The sequence below is a fragment of the Bos taurus genome, chromosome 14, assembly GCF_002263795.3.
Source record: "Bos taurus isolate L1 Dominette 01449 registration number 42190680 breed Hereford chromosome 14, ARS-UCD2.0, whole genome shotgun sequence".
Classification (NCBI taxonomy): Eukaryota; Metazoa; Chordata; class Mammalia; order Artiodactyla; family Bovidae; genus Bos; species Bos taurus.
This window is the reverse complement of record NC_037341.1, coordinates 61,129,025-61,151,350: the sequence shown is the minus strand read 5'-3', so window position 1 is coordinate 61,151,350 and position 22,326 is coordinate 61,129,025. Positions and strand designations below refer to the sequence as shown.

The 22,326-nt window shown below is 42.3% G+C and overlaps 1 protein-coding gene across 1 annotated transcript; it reads left to right on the top strand.

Moving 5' to 3' along the window:
• Positions 1-4,416: 4,416 nt before the first annotated feature.
• On the top strand, positions 4,417-20,676 carry CTHRC1 (collagen triple helix repeat containing 1). The gene is made up of 4 exons (NM_001081536.2): positions 4,417-4,685; positions 9,865-10,086; positions 12,356-12,572; positions 19,964-20,676. Exons 1-4 carry the CDS (start codon positions 4,536-4,538, stop codon positions 20,104-20,106), a joined length of 732 nt encoding a protein of 243 aa, NP_001075005.1. The 5' UTR covers positions 4,417-4,535; the 3' UTR covers positions 20,107-20,676.
• Positions 20,677-22,326: the final 1,650 nt, after the last annotated feature.

Here is a 22,326-nt window from a genome sequence, read left to right as displayed (position 1 = left end):
GCCCAACAAGTGAAAATCCCTTCACCAATACAATTTCTAATCAATCTTTTAACTACTCAAAAGAATCTGTGTTTAGACAGTTTAGAACATCTCCTGCCTCTCACAGTTGGGAGGCTCTGAACAATCACGTGTGGCCGGAAAAACCTATTCAGGCAGGCTAGAGGATTTCCAAAGGAGTTTGTAGGTTAAACACTGTCACACCCAGGAATTATTAACTGGAGCTGTAAGCTAACTCTTTTTTCAGAGAGGTAGTGGGGGACAGCCCCCGTAAAGTCAGAGGTGTAGGTGAAAGCACAAAGCAGAAAGTAGGCAGACTCTGGTTTTGGGGGTAGATTGCTCGAGAATTTCCAGGGAGACTCCTGAGGCTTGATCCCGCCTTTGCGTATGTCAAGCCTCCTTCCTCATGACCTTTGCCACGGGCGGAGCTCGCTCCCCACACTTTCTGACCTTGCCATCCACCAGGCTGGTTGCTTTCTATAAGTGCAACTGAACAGGACCCTATTGGGCTTTCCCTAGGTGGGCCCTTCCCCCATATCCTCTGCTGTAGCTCCTCTCTGAAGTACCCAGATAATAATATCTGATGCATATTTCCAGAGTTTTTCAGATGCTAAAAACCACCACCAAATAGAAGAAATTAACTACTTGATGATCACAAGTACATAGCCCCAGACCTACTGGCCCCTAAGAACTGATAATGTTTGTAAACCACTCTGTTACCTAAACATCAACCAATCAGAGAATTGTGCATGAGCTGACCACATATCCTGGAAAGCCCCTCCTCACCTGGCCTTTATAAAGGCTTTGCTGAAACCCTTCAGGGAGTTCAGGGAGGTTGGGGGTATGAGCTACCTTTCTCCTCGCTTGCTGCTGCTGCTGCTGCTGCTGCTAAGCCGCATCAGTCGTGTCCGACTCTGTGTGATCCCATAGACGGCAGCCCACCAGGGTCCCCCGTCCCTGGGATTCTCCAGGCAAGAACACTGGAGTGGGTTGCCATTTCCTTCTCCAATTCATGAAAGTGAAAATTGAAAGTGAAGTCGCTCAGTCGTGTCCGACTCTTAGCGACCCCATGGACTGCAGCCTACCAGGCTCCTCCGTCCATGGGAGTTTCCAGGCAAGAGTACTGGAGTGGGTTGCCATTGCCTTCTCCTTGCTTAGCCCTACAATAAACCTTTCTTCTCTCCAAACTCCACATTTCAGTATTGTCTGGCCTCACTGTGCATCAGGCACAAGAACTTGCTTTTGGTAGCATAAGGAGGCAAGTGATAAAAATCAAAAGCTGCCAGCTATAGCCAGTTGATACACGTGGTAGAGAGAAATCTGAAATGACCACTAAGATTTCTGTCCTATGGTATATAATCCCCTCTCCTTGAGTATGAGCTAAACTGGGAATATGATGGATTTCACTCCCTTGTTACCTTATATGGCAGAAGGAATTTTGCAGGTGGAATTAAATTCTCTAATCATTTTACTTTGACTTACTCAAAAGGGAGAGTATCCTAGGCAAGTATGACTTAATTGTGTGAGCCCTTAAAAAAGACTGTACCCTTCCTGAAGTCAGAGATTCAAAGTGTGAGAGAGGATCTGTGAAAGGGGCCATATGGCATAGACCTGACAGTGGTCTCTAGAAGCTGCGAATGATCCCCAGATGGCAGACAACAAGGAAGCAGGGACCTCAGTCCTATAACCACAAGGAAATAAATTCTGCCAACAACTTAAGGAAGCTTGGATGTGTATCTCTCCCCAGCCAAGCTTCCAGATAAGGACTCACTCAGCTGACACCTTGACTTCAGCTTTGTATGATGACTTCAGCTTTGCATGATGACTTCAGCTTTGCACGATGCTAACTTGTGCTGGACTCCTGACCCACAAAAATGGGAGGTAATAAAATTCATGTTAAGTCACTAAGATTGTGGCAATTTGTTACACGGTAATGTAACAATAATATAATCAGTAAGGAGGTGTAGATTCCCTTTGCAACAGCAGCAAAATACATAACAGCCAGAATGAGGAATATATAAGACCTATATAAAGAAAAATTTTACCTATGCATAAATGAGGATTTGGAAAAACAGGGAGCTATATTATGTCTCTAAATGGGAAGATTAAACATTTTAAAGATGTCACTCTTAAAGGAGTTTTTATGACAGATAAGAAATGCATTAATAGTTCAAAAGAAAAATATCTGAACAGAAAATATGTAGACATTTGGAAATCTTTGGGAAGGATCACTCTGGAAATAGCACCTAGGACTCTGAACTAATCCAGAATCCCCAACTGTAGCTAAAACCTATTTAGTTAGAATGGGCCTAAGTTTTAAACCAAGAAAACTCAAATTTCAGAGGTAGCAAGATAAAAGACTTTGCAAACCCATGGAGTTATAGGGTCTGGGAGATCAGATATGTGAGAGCTGTAAAGCACTTACACATTATTATAGATTATCTTTGAAAAATAGACAATGATATCTGGTTTACTTGTCTTACAGTGTAACTTAATTAGCTATGTGTAGATTAAAAAAGCATAGATGTTGGGACTTCCCTGGTGGTCCAGCGGTTACGACTTCGCCTTCCAATGCAAGGGGTGTGGGTTTGGTCCCTAGTCAAGAAGCTAAGATCCACATGCCTCATGGCCAAAAAAACCAAAACATAAAATAGAAGCAATATTGTAGGAAGTTCAATAAAGACTTTAAAAATGATTCACATCCCAAAAAAATCTTTAGAAAAAAAATGCATGGATGTTAATACAGTATTAGCTAATTGCTGAAACCCCAATCTTGACCTCAAATTTACACAGAGAGGGGCCATCTGAAGTCACTGGGTGGTAGTAACAGCAGCAAGAACTGTGCTTGAATAGAAGATAGATTCTCTGGTGTTGCCCACCTCTCTCTGCAGCCTGTGGACTGCTGCCACCACCCTGGTTTGGCTACATAAGGGCATCACCTTTACACAGGGCTGGTTTCATGGGTAAACAACCCATGTGGCTGCACTGAGAAGGATCCCATGCCTAGTGGATTGCTCTGTTACCACTATCTTGAAATTCTTAATAATTTTTTAACAAAGGGCCCTGCATTTTCAGTTTGTACTGGGCCCCACACAGGCAGCCAGTCCTGGCTTTAGAACCCATTTGGATGTTTGCTTCTTCTGACAAACAGGAATGGAACTTACCTGAGATTAGTCACTGGCCCGATGAGCAATCCTAGAACTGCCCTGAACTGCTCCTCTGCTAGACTGTTCCTTCTCATTAATATCCATCTGTTGAGCCCACCGTAAGTTCCCAGAATCTGGCTGGGTATGTAAAGAGAACCTGCTGCTGAATCTGACCTCAGTAGCATCACCATTCTGTTGGAAACTTCCACATTGCGATTATTGGTATAGCAACACTTCTGTCCTGCCTAACTCCAGCCAGAGGTGAGGAAAGTTGCTCATACTCCAGCCTGACCCTAGCTGGTGGGTGACCAGGGTATCTGAGGATGCTTTCTTCCAGAATGCACAGAGGACAGAAGAGGTTAGAAAAAGATAATTATCAATGCGAAGTCAAGAGTGACTTCTACCACTGAATGTTGCTTAGCCTCCTGAACCTCAGTTTTCTCATCTGTGAATGGGGCAAGCAGTTGTTGTTCTGTTGCCAAGTTGTGTCCAACTCTTCGTGACCTCAAGGACTGCAGCACGCCAGGCTTCTCTGTCCCTCACCATTTCCCTGAGCTTGCCCAAGTTCATGTCCGTTGAATCAGTGATGCCATCTGACCATCTCATCTCCTGTCGCCCTCTTCTCCTGCCTTCAATCTTTCCCAGCATCAGAGTCTTTCCATTTCCACAGGCTTGCCAAGAGGACAGAGTGTGTGTGTGAAAGACTATTTGGTTCCTGGAGTTTTGCAAGTTTTATCACTCATTATGAAGCAGGGGTTCTTAAGTTTTGAGTCATGGGTCCCTGGGATGATGTATTCAGAGGTAGTAGGATCAATGCTTTGAATCCGATGATACCTATGATTCCTTCTCATCTCCCTTATCCCCTCCACCCCGCCCCCAAATGTCATCTCCTAAAAAAGAACTTGTCCATGGTGCCGGGGTTTGATCCAGGTGTTCCTGGACCCAATGTCTCTACAGTGTTCAGTTAAGCCGTGCCATCTCCACGCTGTCCTCAAAGCCTCCACCTGTGTGGTTCGCTGACCTCGGCAACACCGCCCTCCCCACCCCCCCGCCCCACCTCCCCCGGCTCCGCCGGCCACCGATCCACGCGGTCTGCACAGCCCCGCGAGGGTCCCGGCGGGCTGGGCGGCCGCAGGACTGGGCGGGCTCGGCTGTCGGCCCGCCCCACTTCGGGATCGGGGTGGGGGCTCCGACCTATTACTGGATGGAAACTCTGGTGTCCGGAGGGGCGGGAGGGAGAGGGGGAAAAGAGGGAAGCGTGCGAGTGAAAGGCGCATTCATGCAACCGGCGGTGGTGGCCTCGGAGCGCGGCGGGGCCAGACTGTGATCACGTCGTCCGGGCTCCCGGGTCTCTCCTCTCCAGCTCCGAGCGTCCCGGGGCCGCCGTGCGCCATGCGCCCCCAGGGCCCCGCCGCCTCCCCGCGGCGGCTCCTCGGCCTCCTGCTGCTCCTGCTGCTGCAGCTGCGGGCGCCGTCGAGCGCCTCCGACACCCCCAAAGGGAAGCAAAAGGCTCTGCTCCGGCAGAGGGAGGTGGTGGACCTGGTGAGTCGGGTGTAGGGGACAGAGCCGCGGAGCAGGGCCAGGGAAGGGGGTGGGGGTCTTGCGTGCCCCTGGGGGGGTCCCGCTTTGTCTGAGTCTGCGGGTAAGAAAGGACCTGGGCTCTGCGGATGGTGGAGTCCTGGAACTCGCAAGGGAGACTGATCTGAGAGGGCCATCGTGGACCTCGGATGCGCCGTGGGTTGGGTGGGACGCCGGGAGTACAAGGAGTCGCCCAATAATTTCTGACCTCTGCGCCGCCCCCCCTCGGCCCCCGCCCCTAGGGAGAGAGGGTTTGGGCTACAATGAGAGTAGAATAAGGAGCTGGGAGGTTAGAACGTAGGCCAAGGAGCTGTCAGCGAGACCTTGGACTCGCTAATCCCCTGGGTGGGCCTGGGCCAGGGACTTGCAACGTGTCCTTTGTTGGGGCTGGTGGCCACGTCTGCCAGCGGGATAGAATAACAACCCTCACCCAGTATCGGTCCAACTCTTTGTAACTTGATGATAGTGAGTCATGTTCGGTCAACTTCCTAGGGAGTATGTGCTGCAGTTTACTTTGTCACAGCTGGGCCAGAAATAGCTCAGAGGGTTTCTGATCAGAAGAGAAAATGAAGGGGCCCAGCACTAGCCCTCCAAGGACCCATTTCGTTGTTGTATTTAGGCAGATGGTCAGTCAGTCTTTCCAGACAAGCTGGGTCTTCAGGTGCCCACAGGTAGGAGCATGACAACTGAACGGAGGGATCAGACAGTTTCCAGGAGAGCAATAAATAGCCCAAGTTCTTTCTTTCTTTGGTGGCCCCCATGGCATGCAGTATCCTAGTTCCCTGACCAAAGATGAACTCATGTGCCCTGCACTGGAAGTGGGGAATCTTAACCACTGGACTGCCAGGGAAGTCACCCAAGTGATTTCTGAGGGGCTAATCTATGGGCAGGTCTGTTTGCTTAAAGCTCTTTCCTTCTAAAAGTCAGCAAACCCATTGGAGGGCAGAGTGGTTTTCTGCCCTTGTAGCAAGAAGGATCCTTTCAAAACGATCACATTCCTTGGCATATAATAAACTTCAGTCATTGAGCCAATATGGGTTATACAATCATTGCAGGACATAAAAGGGGCATTTTTTTTTAATTTTAAAATAAAAACAAACTGTTTTGAATTTTTTAAGTTGCCATTGTAAACTGAGCTAATAAACCAAGCTCCCTGGCAGCTAGTTCTATGCCAGATTCAAAAGCTCAGGAAAAAAATTCCTGCCCTTCCACACTGCACTTTTTGGTGATGTACTATGTAATTTTCCTCCACAAAGCAGACTATGTGTTCAGGGCTATAGTTCTATTTTGAGTGTCTAAATTGTTTTAAACTGTACCAAATGAATGTGGTTCATGTGCAGTCTGCATTTTACGAGTCTGTAGTTATGATACACAAAATACCCTTTTTCCCCATAAAGCCAGCAATTTTTTTTCCTTTCCCTCCAAGGATTTACAGAACCTGAGGTTTCCCACAACTCTAGCCCGACTTGGAAAAGTTTATTGTGCAGCCAGGCTCAGGTGCATCCTGTAGATTGGATTTGGTTTTGCTGGGGGAAAAGAATCCTCGCAGTCATTAAGGTTTCAACAGATTCTATAAAGCAGCTTCTTTGTACAGGGTCTTTCAAAGCCTTCCTTTCAAGCGTCCAGCAAGCTCTGCCCCCTGGTGGCCAGTGAAAGAAACAGGGGTTCATTCCGCAGACCTTAGAGGAAGCCCTGCCTGGTACCGATCATGTGCTGGGTTAGCATTTCAAAATGAAAGAAGACAGATTAATACCTGTGGAACCGAATTCAGTAAAATTATGCGGTCTCTCAATGCAGTTTTTTAGATAAAAAAGGTGAATAAAAATTCTCAACCATAGCACAGTTGACTTTTGGAATCAGGTGATTCTTTGTTGTGGGGACAGTGCTGTGCATCTGGCATGCTTAGCAACATCCCTACCATCTGGGGCTTCCCTGAAAGCTCAGTTGGTAAAGAATCCGCCTGCAATGCAGGAGAACCCGGTTCGATTCCTGGGTCAGGAAGATCCCCCGGAGAAGGGATAGGCTACCCACACCGCTATTCTTGAGGTTCCCTGGTGGCTCAGCTGGTAAAGAATCCTCCTGCATTGCAGGAGACCTAGGTTCGATCCCTGGGTTGGGAAGATCCCTTGGCGAAGGGAAAGGCCACCCACTCAAGTATTCTGGCCTGGAGAATTCCATGGACTGTATAGTTCATGGGGTCGAAAAGAGTCTGACACAACTGCGCGACTTTCACTACCATCTACCAAGTGCCAGGCAATCCCTCCTTCCCAAGTCCTGACAACCAAAAACGTCTTCAGACATTGCCAGGTAGCCTCTGTTATCCAGGTATCCAATTTTGTTCCCCGTTGAGAATTTATATATAGAAAAATAAGATGTGTAACATCTTCCTCTCAGGGAAATAATAGTGAAAAAAATTTTTTTTAAATACCAGAAATGTTATTATTTCTCCCTTCCCACCTGAAATCTGTGTCTGAATATTGCATATATCTGCTACTGAAAGTAACATGTCTACTAAATGAAAATTAAAGCATATCTACAAAATAAGATTAATGTATATCTATGAAAAAAATGAAAATTAAGCATAAAATAAACCAAACTATAATGTTTTGTACTTTGGCATGTCTTCAGATACTTTTGCAATTTTGTTAAATACATTTCTTATTTCTCTGGCAGTAAATACATAGGAATGTCTCCTTTTTTTTTTCCCTAAAGTCAGGAAAATATCAGTAGTTGAAGTCACAAAAATCATTTAGCAAAGTAAAATTCAAATTGGTGACGTGAGGAGATTGACCAGCAAACATTAGATAATAAGGACCTTTTCCAGGTAGTATCATTACTGACTTTTTAAAAACATGTTTATTTATTTGGCTGCACTGGGTCTTAGTTGCCACGTACGGGATCTTCCATCTTTGTTTTGGCATATGAGATCTTTCGTTTCGGCATATGGGATCTAGTTCTCTGACCAGGAATCAAACCCAGGTCCCCTGCATTGCAAGCTCGGAGTCTTAGCCACTGGACCACCAGGGAAATGCCTGAATTTTATAATATGACCATATCTAATCCTAGGTGCTAAAATTCAAAAATAAGATTTGAAGTTATTTTAATATGTAAGGAATATTGATTTTTTTGTTGTTGTTCTCACTGGACAATAGATTTATACAGAATGATAGTATCAGATCATTTATACAAATAGGGATTGTTAAAGTAAAATTTTAAATAAATTGGGTTTGGGGCTTGAAGGGTCTAATAAATGGACCAATTCAGGGATAGGTATGGGAATTAGGCAGATGGAGATGCAGTTTTACCACTGATGCAACTGTTTTGCTGTGTGTGGCTTATGGCTTATGTGTGTTAGCTGGCAAGTTTGCTAATGCTCTGTTCCCCAGGTCTGGTGCCCTGGGCAACTGCCTCACACAGTCTTGGGGGAATAATAAGAAAAATCATGGCTGCAAAATACAATATTTAGTGTGTGCCAGGCACTGCTCCAGCACATTTTATGTATCATCTCACTTAAATCTCCTACAAGGTAAGAGTCTTTATTGTTTTCCCCTGCATTTTAGATAAGGAAACAGGCATTAAAGTGTTGAATGATTTGTCCTATCTCATATAGCTTATAAGTGGTAGAGCCAAGATTAAAATCCAGAGAATATGACTCTAGAATCCATCGCTTAACCTCTACATCATATTACTGCACCACTCCCCAAGAGAAAGAGAGAGAATCATAGCACTGAAGAGTTTGATAGGGGCTTCCCTGGTGGCTCAGTGGTAAAGAATCCGCCTGCCAATGCAGGAGACACAGGTTCGTTCCCTGATCAGAGAAGATCCCATATGCCGCAGAGCAACTAAGCCTGTGCACAACTGTTGAGTCTGTGCTCCAGAGCCTGGAAACCACAACTACTGAGCCTATGAGCCACACATACTGAAGCCTGTGCACCTAGAGCCGGTGCTCCGCAACAAGAGAAGCCACTGCAACGAGAAACCTGGGCGCCTTAACTAAAGAGTAGTCCCCACTCGCTGCAACTAGAGAAGAGCTTGCACAGCAATGAAGATCCCAACACAACCTACATAAATAAATCAAGTTACCAAAAAATTTTTTTGATAGATTACTGTTCCCCTCTAAAGACTAATGGACACTTGCAATGAAGTCATTTACCCCTACTCCTTGGCAGGGTGGGCTAGGTGGATTTGGAGGCCAGAAGTGTTCCCCTAGTGACACTTCCTCCACATGAAAATAAGAGGAGGAAAAGGTTTGCTTATCCAGCTTAGAGACATTGCCAGTATGAAATAAATATTGAGTTAAGATATTATTTTATAATTATATCTCTAAGAATTTATCTTAGGGAAATAATTCCAAAAAAGAATAAAGCTATGTAGATAAAGATTTTCATTATGATAGAACAAATAGAAATAGCAATCCCAAACTAGTGCAATGTTTACATAAAACTGTAGTTCTGAAATCTAAGTCCCTTTACAATATATAGGGTTAGAAGAATAAGCGTTATATCAAATTATGCTCACTTTGGAATACAGCCATTTAAAAATTATGTATACTTTTTATGAGCAGTTGGAGAAGGAAATGGTAACCCGATCCAGTATTCTTGCCTGGGAAATCCCATGGCCTGGTGGGGTACAGTCCATGGGGTCACAAAACAGTTGGCCACGACTTAGCGACTAAAACAACAATGACAATGAGCAGTAGGGCAAAGCAGACAAATGAAAACATTTTCTCTTCTTTTTGTTTGATTGTGTGTGTGTGTGTGTGTAAAGTCTGTGCAAAAAAAAAAAAAAAAGAATAGGAAAGAAATTCCATAATTTTAGGAATACCTTTAAAAATCAGTTCTTTATGTATATGGGACTTCCCTGGTGGTCCTATGGTTAAGACTCTGAGCTTCCAATGCTACAGGTGCAGGTTTGATCCCTGGTCAGGGAACTAAAACCACATATATATATATATATATATATATATATACACACACACACACACACACACACACACACATTGACTTATCTGGAACACCGGCAACTGGTTCCCGTTGAAGGGATTCTTGACTCCTAGGGCTCAAAATAAGTGCGGTTCTAATCAGACTGAGTCTTTGAATCTTAGGTGGTGAGAGATTTTCCCCCTTTCTCTTTTCTGCTGCAGTACAATGGCGTATGCTTACAAGGGCCTGCGGGGGTGCCTGGGCGAGACGGGAGCCCCGGGGCCAATGGCATCCCTGGTACCCCTGGGATCCCAGGTCGAGATGGATTCAAAGGAGAGAAGGGGGAATGCCTGAGGGAAGTCTTCGAGGAGTCCTGGACGCCTAACTACAAGCAGTGTTCATGGAGTTCCCTGAATTATGGCATAGATCTTGGAAAAATTGCTGTAAGTCTAGTCTGAATTATTTTAAGGTTGAAATAAAACTTAAAGGTTTTCATAGTTGAGTGATCATTTTAGGTGAGATTTTATTTTATTTTTCCTAAAAGACAAAAAATATTAAGGAATGGGTACCATGTCACTTTCAACTTAGAATTAATGAAAAAATTGATAACTTCAGAATTAATTGTATAAAAGTATTTCTAAGACAAATATGTCACTGAATTATTTCAACCCTAAGAACACTTAAAATAACTTACTCTTTTTTTTTTTTTTTAATGGAAACTGTCTGTGTTGGACAGTAAGTAGCTTTCCAATCTTGTCCTAAAGTGAATTTAAATTAATTCAAGAAATTCTGCTATGGTTCCAGACATAAAGGTGGAAAGAAATCTCCAAGAAATTCCTGCATGATTGGAATTATCTAGAGGTGGGAAATCCAGTGGTATTTGTCCTTAATCTGGATAGCAGATTCGGCTTAAAATTCTTTGGCCTGATGGGAGTAGAATGGACCAGAGATGTACTACAATGATCATTTAAAATTATTCAGCAATATTTAGGGAGAATAATTACTTTGTTCAGTGTTTGCTTCCAAAGTAACTGGCAAGTCCCTTGGATGGCATAGAGTTGAAGCTGGTGCCATTTCAAGCCTCTTTCTTCTTTTGCTGACCAACTCTATACATGGTTCCATATCCACAATATATTATTCCTTGATATTAACCACTACTGCTGCTGCTGCTGCTAAGTCGCTTCAGTCGTGTCCGACTCTGTGCGACCCCATAGATGGCAGCCCACCAGGCTCCCCCGTCCCTGGGATTCTCCGGGCAAAGAACACTGGAGTGGGTTGCCATTTCTTTCTCCAAGGCATGAAAGTGAAAAGTGAAAGTGAAGTCGCTCTGTCGTGCCCTACTCTTAGCAACCCCATGGATTGCAGCCTACCAGGCTCCTCCGTCCATGGGATTTTCCAGACAAGAGTACTGGAGTGGGGTGCCATTGCCTTCTCCGATTAACCACTACTACCACCAGGCAAATAGAAGAAGTTTTATTTCCCAAAAACGCTCAGGTTCTAAGTAGCAACCTGTATATTATCCTTGCTCCTCATCTCAGCTCTTTAATATCTGCTCTGTTACTTATAAAAATGTTTGAAATGATCTCGATTGGATTTCTGTGTGATGGAATATCCATTTAGCTTTCATAGTTTGGGAACTATGACCAGTTATACTTTCATATATGATTTCTTAGAAAGCATTTTGTTAGTGTTGCCTACTTCTTTAAACACTTGACATTATAGATTGGTTGCTTTTTTATAGTTCATCAAAATTAAAAACTTTCCCTATCGACTCTGAATTATTAATATGTTTCCAGTTTCCTTTTGGTGGTCAGAATGGGTTTGGGAGCCTTTTGCAAGTAAAAGTGAGTAGCACCAAGAGTCAGTAGGCAAATTTTGCAAAGACCAATTAGAGGAAGAAACCCTGGGTCTTATCTTTGTGTCACAGAGTTAAAGACTAAAAACCCCGCCTGCACTTTACTCCTGATACTGTTTTCTGGTGCTTGAAAAGAAACAGGTCAGAGTAATATATTTGGGCAGTGCTAGTCTAGAATGTAAGGGAGAAGGCAATGGCACCCCACTCCAGTACTCTTGCCTGGAAAATCCCATGGAAGGAGGAGCCTGGTAGGGTGCAGTCCATGGGGTCGCGAAGAATCAGACACAACTGAGCGACTTCACTTTCACTTTTCACTTTCATGCCTTGGAGAAGGAAATGGCAACCCACTCCAGTGTTCTTGCCTGGAGAATCCCAGGGACGGGGGACCCTGGTGGGCTGCTGTCTATGGGGTCACACAGAGTCGGACACGACTGAAGCAACTTAGCAGCAGCAGCAGTCTAGAATGTAAGTTCCATGATGGCACGGATTCCATTTGGTTTACTGCTGTAATCTGAAAGCATCCAAAATATAGGAAATAATTTTGGAAGAAAAAGAAAAGTAAATATATAGATTGGTTTAGTCTAAAATTCTGAAAGGTGGCTGTTTTTGTAAAACTGAGAGATACCCTCAATGGAGTGAATAATTCTAAGAAAGCCATAATTCAATTTTCTTAGAGTTTCTAATATCAGTGTCTCTTACCATCTTGCAGAGAACTGGTTTCCCTCTGTAAAAGCTGAGCTTTTTAAATGTACTTTGGGGAAAAGAATAGTTGAATAAAATTCACGATACAGTTTGAAAGCATCTTTTAAATTAAAAATGAAAATGCTAATTAAACCCTATTTCTGTGTTTGTGATAGGAATGTACATTCACAAAGATGCGTTCAAACAGTGCCCTAAGAGTTTTGTTCAGCGGCTCACTTCGGTTAAAATGCAGAAGTGCATGCTGTCAGCGTTGGTATTTCACGTTCAATGGAGCTGAGTGTTCAGGACCTCTTCCTATTGAAGCCATAATTTATTTGGACCAAGGAAGCCCTGAATTGAATTCAACAATTAATATTCATCGCACTTCTTCTGGTACGTAGAATAGTGGCGTTGCACAACGTGCCTGAGATCTTTAGAGAGCAAAGATTAGTTTTGAGTCCACTGTAATGGTAGGTCATCACAGGTTTTCTGTGTATAGTTCTCCACCCTGGTTGCACTTCAGAATTTCCTGTAGCTCTTTTTAAAAAATATGTGGATACCTGAATCCCATCTCTGATCAACTGCATCAGAATCTCATGGTTAGAACCCAGCCGCTGTATTTTTTCTAAAAAGATCACAAGGTGGAAAATCACTGAATTAGATGAAATGGTAAAATAGCCAGTATTGCCATAGAGCAGTGGTTTTCAACCTTGTCTCTACCTTGTGTTCAGTTGGGGAACTTTGAAAAATCGCCGTGCCTGGGTACCACTCTTCTATAGAGTCTGACTTAATAGGTCTGGTTGCATCCTAGGTGGCGGGACTTCCCAAGTCTCTCCTGGTTATCCTAATGTCCTCCAAGGTTGAGAACCACTGGCATAGATTGATAAAGAGGCTGATTTCTCTGCCTTGTTCTTTAAAATAGTAGGTACAGTCTGCTGCATTTGTAAGAGAGAACTTTTCTATATTGTTTCTGTATTCTCTGCTTGCTTCTACTGGTATGAGAGAAGGGACATTCAATTAAACCAGTGGTTACTTAGGCTTTACTTAGTTTCTTACAACCTTTTTCACCCTTCCAATTTGCTTCAAATGCCGAACGACCATAGAGTGGGTGACATTGAGTTGAGCTCGGCAACTTCTTGGGAAGCTGTAAGAGGATCATCAAAGCTGGTCATGGTCAACTTCCGATGGCTGGCCACTGCACTCCTCATCTTCAAGGCTCTCATCTCCTTTGCAAAACTTCTTAAACCACCACTGCACTGTATGATCATTAGCAGTTCCTGGGCAAATGCATTGTTGATATTGCAAGTTGTCACTGCTGCTTTATGACCCATTTTGAACTTGAATAAGAAATTCACTTGAACTGCTGTTTTGTTAAAAACAAACAAACAAAAAAAAAAAACCTTGCACTTCGCTGGTGGTCCAGTGGTTAAAATGCCATGCTTCCTATGCAGAGGGCACAGGTTCCATCCTTGGTCGGGAAGATCCCATATGCCTCTCGGCACAACCAAAAAAACCAAACAGACAAACAAAAAAAATGTAAAACTGTTGGGGTTTTTATGTTTTTTTTGGGGGGAGGGTTGATTTGTTTCATTGTATTTTAAGGTTCATTGATAGAGTTTAGAAGCCAGGAAAAAGTAGAAGGGGAAAAAAACTACCTGTTAGGTTGGTGCACACGTAATTGCAGTTTTGGATCGTGAATTTTACATCATTATAACTAGGCTCAAACACATCTTTATTAATCAAAATAGGGACCATTATAATCAACACATTTTTGCCAATGAGAAACAAATTTATTTATTCCTTCAGTGTAAAAATCTGTGCTTTGAGATTTGATGAACTCTTGGAAAGCATTTTTTTTTTTTGCCTCTTTCTGGTTGTGGAAGTGTTTACTCTGCAAAAATTCTAGATGCTTGAAGAAGTGGTAGTAGATTGGCAAGAGGTCAGGTAAATATGGCAGATGATGCAAAACTTTGCAGCCCAATTCATTCAACTTTTGCAGTGGCGGTTGTGCAATGTGCAGTCAGGCATTGTCGTGGAGAAGAACCGTGCCCATTCTGTTGACCAGTGCCAGCTGCAGGCATTGTAGTTTTAAGTGCATCTCATCAATTCTCGGGCTTCCCAGGTGGCTCAAATGGTAAAGAATCTGCCTGCAATGCAGGAGACCTAGGTTTGATCCCTGGGTTGGGAAGATCCCCTGGAGAAAGGCATGGCAACTCACTCCAGTATTCTTGCCGGGAGAACTCCATGGACAGAGGGGCCAGATGGGCTACAGTCCATGGGGTCACAAAGAGTCAGACATGACTGAGCGACTAACACTTCCACTTTCATCAAGCATACTTCTCAGAGGTAATGGTTTCCCCAGGATTCAGAAAGCTGTAGTGGGTCAGACCAGCAGCAAACTACCAAATAGTGACCATGACCTTTTCTGTAGTGCAAGTTTGGCTTTGTGAAGTGTTTTGGAGCTTTTTCTTGGTCCAACCACTGAGCTGGCCATTGCCAGTTGTCATATACAATTCACTTTTCCTCCCACATCACAATCTGATTGAGAAATGGTTCGTCGTTGTTGCATAGAATAAGAGAAGATGACACTTCAAAAGTGACAATGTTTTAAATTTTTGGTTAGTTCATGAGGCACCCACTTATCAACCTTTCTCACCCTTCCAATTCGCTTCAAATGCCGAACGACCGTAGAGCGGTCGACATTGAGTTGAGCTCGGCAACTTCTTGGGAAGCTGTAAGAGGGTCATCAAAGCTGGTCATGGTCAACTTCCGATGGCTGGCCACTGCACTCCTCATCTTCAAGGCTCTCATCTCCTTTGCAAAACTTCTTAAACCACCACTGCACTGTATGATCATTAGCAGTTCCTGGGCAAATGCATTGTTGATATTGCAAGCTGTCACTGCTGCTTTATGACCCATTTTGAACTTGAATAAGAAATTCACTCAAGCTTGATTTTTGTCTAACATCATTTCCATAATCTAAAATACGTAAAATACACTACAAGTAATAAGTGATTGGAGAAGGCAATGGCACCCCATGCCAGTACTGTTGCCCGGAAAATCCCATGGATGGAGGAGCCTGGTGGGCTGAAGTCCATGGGGTCGTTAAGAGTCAGACATGACTGAGTGACTTCACTTTCACTTTCCACTTTCATGCATTGGAGAAGGAAATGGCAACCCACTCCAGTGTTCTTGCCTGGAGAATCCCATGGACAGAGAAGCCTGGTAGGCTGCAGTCCATGGGGTCGCACAGAGTCGGACACGACTGAAGTGACTTGGCAGCAGGCAGCAATAAGTGATTACTCTACATTCAGAAAATTAAGATCATGGCATCCAGTCCCATCACCTCATAGCAAATAGATGAGGAAACAAGGGAAACAGTGAGAGGCTTTATTTTTGGAGGCTCCAAAATCACTGCAGATGGTGACTGCAACCATGAAATTAAAAGACGCTTGCTCCTTGGAAGAAAAACTATGACCGACTAAGACAGCATATTAAAAAGCAGAGACATTACTTTGCCAACAAAATTCCGTCTAGTCAAGCTATGGTTTTTTCAGTAGTCATCTATGGATATGAGAGTTGGACTATAAAGAAAGCTGAGTGCTAAATAATTTATGCTTTTGAACTGTGGTGTTGGAGAAAGCTCTTGAGAATCCCTTGGACAGCAAGGAGATCCAACTAGTCCATCCTAAAGGAAATCAGTCCTGAATATTCACTACAAGGACTGATGCTGAAGCTGAAACTCCAGTACTTTGGCCACCTGATGCAAAGTGACTCATTGGAAAAGACCGTGATGCTGGGAAAGTTTGAAGGAAGGAGGAGAAGGGGATGACAAAGGTTGAGATGGTTGGATGGCATCACCAGCTCAATGGACATGAATTTTGAGTAAGCTCCAGGAGCTGGTGATGAACAGGAAAGCCTGGCATGCTGCAGTCCATGGGGTCGCAAAGAGTTGGATATGATTAAGCGACTGAATTGAAGAATGTCATTAGCAAAAGCGCATAAAGTGAGAAATGCACATTAAAATGATGTCTAACATAACCACATTTATTTAAGAATGTATTCCAATATCTAATGGCAAAGTTCAACAATGCAAAACCACAACTACTTTTGCATCAACCTAATATTAATGTCATCACTCAGATACACCACTATCAGTATTTGGCTGCCAGCTCTTTTGCTTTCTTGCGTTGTTGTGTGTATGTGGTGTGTGTGTGTGTGTGTGTGTGTGTGTGTGTGTGTGGCAGGTGAGGTGTGGGAGTGACCTACCTTAACAGCACGTACTAGGGGAATCACAAGGTGTATATATCACTAGCTTCATTTCCCAGATTTCTTGAAAAAATTTCTCTCTGATCTTATACTTTAGAATGGAGAGGGAAGAGAAGAGATACCCTCACTGCTAATCAGAAGAAATATTTCAGCATTCTTAGGGACCCAAGCCAGATGGTCCCCAAAATTAATATAGCACATTTATTGCTAAGGAATCAAGGGCATTCCTTCCATTTTCTTCTTCAAATCCACACAATATCCTCAAGACATAAAGAAGATATTTTAACCTCTTCTCTTTGTACATAGAGAAGGCCCAGGGAAAGGAAGTACCCTGAGTAGGAGAATCAGTGTCCTGGTGAATGGAAACCAAGCCGTGCTCTCATCTCCCAAGACAAGGTTTGATCAGAATGAAAAGCGTCTTCACTAAGTTCTGTGCTGTAAAGGAAGACGTGCTTTCCATCTGAGAAGCAGTCACTAAAATTTTAAAAATTGTGGTATAAAATCTAAAATTTGATTAGAAAGTTGGTATGTGTTTAAATAGTAGTTGAATGCATCTAGAGATTATCAGACTCAGTGAAGACAAATACCATCAGATATCTCTAATATGTGGACTCTAAAACATGGCACAAATGACTGTATCTACAAAACAGAAAGCGTCTCGCCAACATAGAGGACTGGCTTTTGGTTGCCAAGGGGGAGGAAAGGACTGGGAGTGTGGGATTAGCAGATGTAAACTATTATATATAGGATGGACAAACAACAAGCTCCTAGTGGATAGCACAGGAAACTATATTCGGTATCTTATGATAAACCATAATGGAAAAGAATGTGAAAAAAAGAATGCGTATAACTGAGTCACTTTGCTGTACTGCAGAGACTGGCCCAGCACTGTAATTTAACTATACTTACATTTTAAAGATTAAATTATAAACGTCAAAAGATATGTTGTAAAGCAACTATGCTCCAAAAAGGTTAATAAAAAATGAAATCCATAAAAATAAATAAAAAACAGTTTATATAAGTAACTTACTTTCTATTATATTATCTTTAAAGTTTTTATGTTAATATCTTTCTATAATGTAAGCCCTCAGGCCCAGGAACTGTCACCTATACCTACACACACTTCATAAATTATTTAACATAGCATTTACCAACCACGTTGTAGAAACTCATTTGGTATGATCACTGGGTAAAATGTCAGAAGTAATTTGTTATTCGTAACAGATTTTGTCTTAAGATGAATTAAATGTTGCCTCAGTAGTGATTCACTTTTCTTGCACACCGATACTCTCTTGAGAGAAAGAAAAGGGATACACTTATATTTGCACATCAGAGGATGACATTAAGCCTTAAATATGCCCATCAGAGTTTAGGATATCATCTTACCTGGATCTAGGCGGAAAACAGGTTAAGAACCTTTAATTCAACATCTTTTAGGTGCTTAATAAGCTATTACTACCTTATTACAGCAAAAAATGTTCGTTTGTTCAAAAAACATTATTTTACTTGTTAAAGACCATAAAGTGACCATTTGACTCTCCCTGTGTGAGGATGATGCCAGACCCAACCTTGTCTGACCTGTGGAGGGAAGTGAACACATTTCTAGGCCATGGGTATTGCGGGCACGCACAGCTTAGTTCTCCCAACTTGGAAAGGGTCTTGAACCAGAGACAGGTATCTGGATTCAGTGGGACTTGCCTTCAATTCACTGATGTCACAGCTGGTAGAAGCAGATTGTTTCAGGCCTACATCCCTGGGCTCAGCTTGAATATACTAACCTCAACCAGATAGGAAGACAATCCAGTCACATGCGATCATCCCCACCCTACTTATGTGGCAATACCTGTTTTCTTAAAGAATCTGCCAACCTGTGGTTCCTTTTTCCCCTGACACAGACATCAGAGGGGTATAACTTTTGCCTATTAAAATGAACAGTAAGGGGAATATTTTTTTAATGTTGGAGAAGAGGCTTGATAAGATGGAATGCAGGTTATATATATATTAGTATGTGAAAGTCTGGAGGACTTGTGAAAAGGCACATGTTTATAAAGCAAAAAACAAAACACAGAGGAAAAACAGGATTTAGTTAGCTTGTTTTTTCACTGTGGAGGAATTTCTATGTAAAACGGGATTCCAGGTTGAAGGACTAGTATAATGATGGGACTATAAAATGCTAGGATTTCTTTTGACATTATGGAAGTTGTTTCTTCTACTTAGTACTATCAAGTATATATAGGAAAGGGCTCTCTTTATTTTTTTAACTCTTAAAATGAGACATTATTTTAATTACTTAAAATTTGATCTTTTATAAGGTGTTTTCAGTTTGGTCTGCTGATAGAAAATTACAATATGGAGGCTTCACGTGTAACAACTTGTCCCAAATGGCTACATAAATTACTGATTCAGCTTATAATCAGAATTGTATTTTCATCTTCCAGTGCTCTTTTCTTCAGGTGGAAAGGTCTTTCTTTAAAAAAAAAAAAAAGCTTACATATCGCATCAACATCTTTTTTTTTAAAGAAAATACAACTTTATTTAATTTTTTATATATATATATTTTTTGGGGGGTGCTGAATTGAGTCTTGGTTGTGGCACACAGGATCTTCCTTTGTGTCATGTGAGATCTTTTGTTGAGGTGCACAGACTCTCTAGTCACGGCATGGGCTCCAGAGCACGCAGGCTTCAGTAGCTGCGGTGCAGCAGTTTACTTACCCTGGGGCGTGTGGGATCTTAGTTCCTTAGTGAAGGATCGAATCCTCATCCCCTGCATTGCAAGATGGACTCTTAACCATTGGACCACCAGGGAAGTTCCCTTTCACTCCTAGTGGCTAGGGCTAAGATCCCACAAGCCACATGGTGTGGCCAAAAGAAAAAAAATAAATGTAGGCTTCCTTTATTTAGTCATAAATAAATTACTTTTTTTGTTTTAGGTCATCTCCATAAGTAAACAAATTCTACCTTTATGGCTGAAACCTCAAAGACAATTTCCTGTGAGCTTTTACCATAGAATGGATATGTATATGTCTTTTTTTTTTTTTTTTTTAAAAAGATTACTTATTATTTTGGCTATGCTGGGTCTTCGTTGCTGTGTGGGCTTTTCTCTAGTAATGGTGCATGGGCTTCTCATTGTGGAGGCTTCTCTTGTTACAGAACACAGGCTCTCAGGACATGGGCCTCAGTTGCAGCACATGGGCTCACTGGTTGCAGCTTGTGAGCTTAGGTGCTCTGTGACACATGGGATCTTCCCAGACGAGGGATCGAACCTGTGTCTCCTGCATTGGCAGGCAGATTCTTCACCACTGAGCTCTCAGGAAAGCCCTGGATATATATTTAAATACTTATGAGCTAGGAAAATGAGAACTTATCTTTATAAGACCCTTATTAAATATTAGCATTTTAAATTTACTGTACCTTAACTTGCTTTAATCACTGGCATGCTAAAATGATAAAATTGAGCTGAAAGTTTTTGCCTTTATATTCCAAAGAGGTTTGTAACTCTCATCTCTGTTTTGCAGTGGAAGGACTCTGTGAAGGCATTGGTGCTGGCCTGGTGGACATTGCTATCTGGGTTGGTACTTGCTCAGATTACCCGAAAGGAGATGCCTCCACAGGGTGGAATTCGGTGTCTCGTATCATTATTGAAGAGCTCCCAAAATAAATCCTTTCATTTTTGTTCCCTACCTCTTTTTTATTATACCTTTGAATGGTTCGTTTTAGTGACACCTTATATAATTTTTATGTGTACATTGTTGTTGTTCAGTGGCTAAGTCATGTCCAACTCTTTGCCACCCCCTGGACTGCAGCACTCCAGACTTCCCTGTCCTTTATTATCTCCCGGAGTTTGCTCAGCGTCATGTCCATTGAGTCGGTGATGCTGCCTAACCATCTCATCCTCTGCCTGTACTTTTCCTTTTGCCTGCACTTCTGAGTGAAGGAACATGACTAAGTGTGTTTACAGACCAAAGTGTGATTTCACACTGTTTTTAGATCCAGTATTATTCGTTTTCCTTCAATCAAAATTATAGTTTTGAGATTTTGTAGTTGATTAAAATACTTTCTTCATTTTCCCATTCCCTGAACCTGTAATTTGAAATGTTATTATGGTCTTCATTTCTTTCCTGTTCTCTTACTATAGCACTTTTTAAAATATAAAAGCTACCAGTCTTTGTACAAGTTGTAAATGTTCAGAATTGTTTTATATCTGTGAAATAAAACTTATTTCAAACAACCTTGCTATCTTTAATGTAATTGCTACTAAAAGGAGGGTTTCTGGTACTTTATATCTGGAAAGTTTTATTTATCCAATTAACAATCTTATTTTCAATTTAGTACATGTATAGTACTGTTCCATATTTTAAGAGATTCAAAGAGAAAGAAGCATTTATGTGCCAGGAAATATGTTAATATTAGCACCTTAGAAATCTTTATTTAACAAAGAGTAAAGGGCTCTGGTGATGACCATCAATGACCGGTAATATTCCAAAATAAGAGAAAGGCTATGTGCCCCCTAAGGAATGCACGTAGCACCACCCAGGAAGTTGTTTTGCAAAGAAAAAATCAAGCCTGGACCTGATTTAACCTCCAGATATAACCACTAAATTTTAGGAAATACAGGGGATAGAAGAATATGTTAATTGACATGTCAGCCAATCAGGTCTATGGAAAACTTGAAAGACAGCTGGGTTTCTTCAATATATTGCAACAAAAGAGAAAAAGGAAAACATGGATTGAAAGAGATTTGAGAGATACTAACTCATTTCAATGTTTGGACTTTATTTGGCTACTTGGGATAGTCATTTCATGGTGTAAAATAGTATTGTGTTTATTTTAAAATAGCGTTTATCATTTAGAGATACTGAAATATTCAAGATAAAGGGATATGATGTCTGGAACTGAAATATTCAAGATAAAGGGATATGATGTCTGGAATTTGCTTCAGAACGACCTTGAAAGGAAGAGTGGGTGACAGGAGGTCTGGATGAGATAACGTTGAAGATAGGTAGAAGTCGACCAAGGGGGGTAAAAATTGTGACAGATGGAGACTGGGATTAAGGACATTTTGAGTGGAGACCAGAACATTAGTTAAGATCTCTTCGAATTGGCACAGATTGTGAAGACATTTGTATCCCATGTGAATGCCCACCAAAGGTCACCCCTGCAGAGGAGGCTCTTAATGACAAGGTGGACAAAATAACTCGCTGTGGATGTGAGTCAGCTTCTTTCCCCAGCGCTCCAGTGCTAGTTCAATAGACCACAAACAGAGAGGCTGTGGTGGTAAGGATGGAGGTGATGTATGGATTCGACAACATGGAATTTCCCATATTGAGGCTGGCCTGGTTAGTGTCAGTGCTGGGTGCCTAATGGGGCAACAGCAGAGTCCAAAATAAGCCCCTAATATGGCATCATTCCCAGTTACCTAAGTGCAGGCAGATTACACTGGACTTCCATCATGGAGGGGCAGAGATTCATTCTCATGGAAATATATATTCTGGATACAGACTGACCTTCCCCACTAGCACTACCATCCGTGGACTCACAAGAATGCCTTATCTACCATCTTACTTTCTGCACAGCATTGTTTCTGATCAAGAAACTTCATATCACAGCAAAGAAGAGCAGCGATGGGGCTTGCCCCATGGAATTAACTGGTCTTACACATCCCCCCACCACCTGGAAGTGACTGGCCTAAACAAAAGGAGGAATGGCTTACTGAGGTCTCATTATGGTACCAGTTGGTAGACAGCATCCTGCAAGAATAGGGTTCTGTCTTATAGGTACAGTGTATTCTTGGATCAGAAAGGTGTTCTCGCTCCTACAGCCAGAATGCAAGCAGCAGTAGTTGGAGTGGCTTCTCTCACTGTTACATCTAATAACCCAT